The sequence below is a fragment of the Dryobates pubescens genome, chromosome Z (assembly GCF_014839835.1).
Source record: "Dryobates pubescens isolate bDryPub1 chromosome Z, bDryPub1.pri, whole genome shotgun sequence".
NCBI lineage: Eukaryota > Metazoa > Chordata > Aves > Piciformes > Picidae > Dryobates > Dryobates pubescens.
In genome coordinates this window covers 133068824-133074823 of record NC_071657.1, presented here as the reverse complement: position 1 = coordinate 133074823, position 6000 = coordinate 133068824, and the positions used below count along the sequence as shown (strand labels likewise).

Genomic DNA, 6000 nt, shown 5'->3' with positions numbered 1-6000 from the left:
AATGCAGCCAGGGCTTGAAGGTCTCCAGGGAAGGAGATTCCACAACCCCTCTGGGGAGCCTGTTCCAGTGCTCTGTGACCGTCACAGTAAAGAAGTTCCTCCTAATGTTGAGGTGAAACCTCCTGTGCTGTAGTTTTCATCCACTTCCCCTTGTCCTGTCACAGGGTGCAATGGAGAAGAGCCTGTCCCTTCCTTCTTGACACCCAGCCCTCAGATATTTATCTACATTTATTAGATCCCCTCTCAGTCTTCTCCTCTCCAGACTGAACAGGCCCAGGTGTCTCAGCCTTCCCTCACAAGGCAGTGCTCCAGTCCCTCCATCATCCTTGTAGCCCTCCATTGGACTCTCTCCAGCAGATCCCTGTCCCTCTTGAACTGGGGAGCCCAGAACTGGATGCAATATTCCAGGTGGGGCCTCACTAGGGCAGAGCAGAGGGGGGGGGAACCTCCCTGGATCTGCTGGGCACACTCATCTTAAGGCACCCCGGGATACCAACACCCTTCCCAAATTCTCCTTTCCCATCCCTATCTGTGGTGCAGCAGCAGCTTAGACCTCTGACTTTTTTTTTCCTCGCTCTTTATTTTGCTGCCTTGCATTCTAGCAGAGACATATTCATGTTTTGCAACCTGCTCGGGGAATCAGCTACCCAATTCAATGTCTCCTCCACTGTATGAGCTCTGGAATGTGCCCTATCTTATCATTTGTTTTGGCAACGATAACCCCAACATGCTTTTGTTTGCTTTTCACTAAGTATTCTTCTGTTCTTCCTGTTCTGCTCCAGAGGTTGGGTTTGGTTTGGGGTTTTGTTATTTGGTTTGGTTGGGTGGGGGGTTTTTGTTGGTTTTTTTTTTTAGTTGTTTAGTTTGTTGGTTGGTTTTGTTGTGGTTTTTTTTTTTTAGAATAGAATAGAAAAGAAAATAGAATAGAAAAGAGAATAGAGAATAGAATAGAATAGAATAGAATAGAATAGAGAATAGAATAGAATAGAATAGAATAGAATAGAATAGAATAGAATAGAATAGAATAGAAAAGAGAATAGAATAGAATAGAATAGAATAGAGAATAGAAATGATAATAGAGAATAGAATAGAATAGAGAATAGAATAGAATAGAATAGAATAGAATAGAATAGAATAGAATAGAATAGAATAGAATAGAATAGAATAGAATAGATTTAACCAGGTTGGAAGAGAGCTTCAAGATCATTGAGTCCAACCTATCACCCCACACCATCTAATCAATTAAACCATGGCACCGAGCACCCCATCCAGTCTCTTCCTAAACACCTCCAGTGATGGCGACTCCACCACCTCCCTGGGCAGCACATTCCAATGGCCAATCTCTCTTTCTATGCAGAACTTCTTCCTAACATCTAGCCTAAACCTCCCCTGGCACAGCTTGAGACTGTGTCCTCTTGTTCTGGTGCTGTTCGTGGTTTTATTTGTTTGGCTTGGGGGTTTTTGTTTGTTTGATGTTTTGTTTGGCTTGATTTTGTCTGGTTTGGGGTTTTTTGTTTGGTTAGGGTTTGATTGCTTTTTGTTGTTGCTGTTTTGACTGTCTGAAAGTGCTGAATTTCTACTAACTCTGCACTAAAGACCAAGGGAGGCACAAGCTCTCAGTTTTCATGCCTGAGCTAACAGCAGCTGAGTGCTGAACTTGCCGTTAAAAAAAAATCAAAGGGAAGTTCTTTGCCCAAATTTAACAGGTTTTCTCTCACAACTGGGGTGACCTAAGGGCATGTGCGGGATGAAACTCATCCCACCCCGATGTTTCCAGATTGCATGCTTGTAACTTTGCACGGGCACGTTCGAAAGATTAAAGCACTTAACAGAACCCATTGAAAACCTGACTGAGGCATTGAAGTGGATAAAGCTCTGCTAGAGCAGGCTGGAACGCGGCTCCAAGCTGGCCGGGTTTTGCACATGTCGCTGTTACACCACCGAATTCTTTCCCCGGGACGACGGCAGCTGGGCGCCGGGACGCAGCATCCCTGCACCGGGAGCGACACCCCAGCCCGCGGCGCCCGAGGCCGTGGGTGGAAGAACAGCCTTCCCCCGCACCCTCGCCCCACCCGGGGTTCCCCAGCCCTCGGAGGCCCCGGCGGGGCGGGAATGGGAGAGGGGTGGAGGGCGGGAGGCCAGTCCCGGGGCGGGGCGGCCGCAGGTGCGGGGCGGTGGCGGGAGCTGGCAATTGGGCGGCCGGGCAAGGGGCGGGCAGAGGGCCGAGCAAGGGGCCGGGCACAACGGGGAGGGCGAGCCTGGGAGAGACCTGAGGAGAGCCGGATTTAAGGAGTGGTGCTGGGCAGAGGTGTCCTGCTGGTGACTGTCCGTACCACCACCACCGCCACCTTACCGCCGCCATGCCCGTCAAAGGAGGCACCAAGTGCATCAAGTACCTGCTCTTCGGCTTCAACTTCATTTTCTGGGTGAGGGGCACGGTCGCCGCGGAGCTCGGCGGGGCTGTGCCGCCGGAGCTGCTCGGGAGGGAGCTCCTGGGAACCGCGTGGGGAAGGGCAGCCTGCCGGGAGCGGTGGCTTTGGTTTCCCTTGTTGTGCTTTACCAGGTTTATTGCTTTTTCCTTCACTTTCACGCCACTCGGGAAGGGGCGGGTGAGGCGGGGGGGCTCCCGGCACTGCTTTCCTCCCCCTCGTTACGCTGCCGCCGTTTCCCCCACCGCTGCCGGGGCGGCCACGGTACCTGCGCCCGGGCGGGGCGGCTCCGGGCGCGGCGGCGACCGGCGGCACCTTCCCTGCGCGGCTCTCGGCGTAGCCGGGCGGGGCTCCTGGCGCTCTTCCCGCGTTGGGGCGCTCTGGGGTGGGTGCCTCTCGCTCCCTTATCCCCACCGGAGGGTTCTGAGTCGTCCTGCCCCGCGGGAGCTGGCGTCTTCCCGGGCGGGGGCCGCCGGTGGGGAGCGGCAGCCGGTTACCTGTTGCGACGCTGAACGTGCTGCGGTGCCGTGAAACGCCCGGCGAGGTGTTTTATTTCCCAACCTTTTTTGTGTGCGTTCGATAAAGCCGTGCTTAGCGTAGGGCTGCCTGCGTGTCCCGCCTGTTAACATTACGGGGGGATGCGGGGGGTGGAGGTGGCTTCCGCACCCCCAGCAGCTCGCCCAGAAACTCTCTTTGCGGGAGGTACTTCTCGGGAGGTTGTTTGGTTTCTTGTGGGTTTGTTTTTTTTCGGTGCGAAGGCTGTGACGGGCGGTGGTGAGCTGCTGCCTCCCGAAGTAGTGCTTGTGATCGTACGGACCCATCTTGTCGAGAGGCTCGGCCGAAGCTGTGGCTTCTGCCTTGTATCTTCTGGGCAGTGTCCTGTAAAGAAAACCCTCAGCAAGTTCAAGCTGTAGGAGCACCCCATCACCGTCGGTGGGAATCCTATCTCGGTTCCCTGGCTTGTGTTTACCAGGCAGTGTCAGAAAGCATGGCTTCACTTGAGAGGTTGTGGCTGCTTCTCAAGCACTCAGACCATGGACATCTGAATTTTGCACCATCTGCCTTGCAGCAAATGACAGAGGGCCATACAGCCCAACTGCCTGTGTGCCTGATGTATAGGTGTGAAGTGTGAGACTCCCCCAAAAATGAATTTTCTCTGGGCTATCTGCTACAGCTACAGTGGAGAAATCCTTTTGTGATTCCTTTTCACCTTCTGATGCAAGGAAATTAACTGGGAGCTGTGGGAAGAAACCATTTCTGGAGTCAGTTACAGTATTGCACATGGGATGACTGGAAGACACAATGCTAATGGATTAAGTTGTCATCATCTCTCGACTTAAAAATGAGTTTCAGCAAAGTAAGAGAGTGGAACCGGGCTGCCCTTGAGGGAAGCTGTGCAGAGAATTTGCAAGGGCCCAGGAAAATGCTAACTGCCCCTTGTGACTCATGGAGAGGCTGAGCAGAGGGGTCACAGAATGCCAGGCTGGGAGGGACCCTGAGGATCATCTGGTCCTGCTCTGGATGCTTTCCAGCCTGTCTGTGTCTTGTGTACAGCCGGGACCAAAACTGCACTCAGTGCTCCAGGTGTGGCCTGACACGCACTGAGTGGGACAATGGCTCCTTTATCTCTGCTGGTAATGCCCTGGTTGATGCAACCCAGTATCCTGTTGGCTTTCTTTGCTGCTGCTGCAGCACACTGTTCACTCATGCTGAGCTTGATGTGCACCAAGACCCCCCCAGGTCCCTTTTTATAGGGTTGCTCTTGAGCTAGGTGGACCCCAGTCTGAGCTGCATCCCTGGGTTATGTATTCCTAGGTGCAAGACCCTACATTTGTCCCCACTGAACTTCATTAGGTTCTTGCTAGCCTGCTCATTCAACCTGTCCAGGTCTTCCTGGAGGGTGGCTCTCCCTTCTGGAGTGTAAACCTCCCCACCCATTTTGGTGTTGTCTGCAAACTTCATCAGGGTGCTCTTGATCCCAACAGCCAGATCACTTATGAAGATATGAAACAGCCTTGGGCCCAATATCAATCCCTGGGGGACCCTGCTTGTGACTGGTTGGCAGGCTGAGAAAGAACTATTGATTACCATCTTCTGGGTACAGCCTGTCAGCCAGTTCCCCACCCACCCCACAGACCACCTATCTAGGCCAGTGTAATAATTACCTGGGTCCTATTTGGAGCCCTTCTTCTACCTGGAGGTGACATTACCCATCTTCAGGGATGTCTCCTGATCTCCATGACTGCTCATAGGTTACAGACAGAAGCCTCACAAGGACATGAGCCAGCTCTTAGCACCCTCAGGTGGAAGGCACCTGGGCCTGTTGAGCTGTACAGATCAAACACCTGCAATAGCTGACACAGCAGCTCTTGCTTCAGTGAAGGTGGATCTGTGTCTGCATCAACCTGTGTTGTTGTTCCCATGGCCTGGGTCCCCAAAACACTGGTAAAGACAGAGGTGAAGTTGAGGACCTCTGCCTTTTCAGTGTTGTTGGTTCACCTCTCTTGTTTAATAGTGGGCCTAGAGTGTCTTTCTGTTTCTGCTTGTTATTAATGCATGTGAATAACCTTTTCATAGAGGTTTTCAACCTCTTTGGCCAATTCCAGTTCAAGCTGGGCTTTTGCTTTCCTGACTGCATCTCTGCACACCCTGGTAATGCCCTTGTAATCTTCAGTCGGTAATGTTCCGCTTGTCCACCTCTGGTACATTTCTCTTTAGGTTCTGAGCATACCCAGAAGCTCAGGATTAAGCCAAGGGTCTCTCTTGTTCCACCTCCTTCCCCTGCCTTTAGAGGGGATGAACTGGTTTTATGTGTCTGGGAGATTGTTCTTGAGGGGAAAACTCCCAGCACTTGCTAGCTCCTTTGTCCTCCATGGGAGCTTTCTATGGTTCCTTTCCAGCTGAGCCCTGAGCACAGTGAAGTTTGCTCTTCTAGAAATCTAAACCCTTTGTTTTGGAACTAACCTTCAGTGTGCTCAGCAGTATCCCAAATTCCACAGTCCTGTGATCACTGCAGCCAAGGCTGTCACTTAACCAAGATACTCCAGAGCAGGTTTTCTTGGTTGGTGAGCAGCAAGTCCAGTAGGACCTCATTCCTGGCTGGCACATCTGTGTGAGGAAGGAGTCCTCTATGCAACCCAGAAACTTGATGGATGTCAGGTGAAACTGCTATGTTGTCTCTGTGTAAAGAGACAGGTATGTTGGGGTAGGCAGCACTAGAGGCAGGGAACAACATTGATAAAGGCTTGGATGTTTTTTATGGCACTGGGAGATGTGAAAAGCTGATGAAGTAATGGAAGTAAACTGAGCAGAAGTGATATGCCTGAGTGCCTAAAACTGAAGGCACAGTCAGTGACTGGCCCTTGGCCTTGGGAACCCCTCCTCAAGAAGAGGAAGAAGCCTTTGCTTGCTTCTGAATAGTTCATGGGTGTGGGGTGCTGTTGTTCAGGTGCTACTTGGGGATGATGCTGTAGTCAGGTTTAGTGCACCTCCTGAAGCAAGAGAAGGTGCAAGGTCCTGTGAAGCTGTGATCAAGTTTTACACACAGGACTCCTTTTTTAATATACAAGTT

The 6000-nt window shown here is 51.8% G+C and overlaps 1 protein-coding gene across 1 annotated transcript in view; it reads left to right on the top strand.

Annotated features, from left to right (window-relative positions):
* The first annotated feature begins 2265 nt into the window (after positions 1-2265).
* CD9 (CD9 molecule) overlaps positions 2266-6000 on the top strand; it is a 29435-nt gene continuing 25700 nt past the window's right edge. The window contains exon 1 of the mRNA XM_009907259.2: positions 2266-2426. Coding sequence (XP_009905561.2) covers positions 2361-2426 — 66 coding nt within the window. The 5' untranslated portion in view covers positions 2266-2360. The remainder of the gene's footprint in view (positions 2427-6000) is intronic.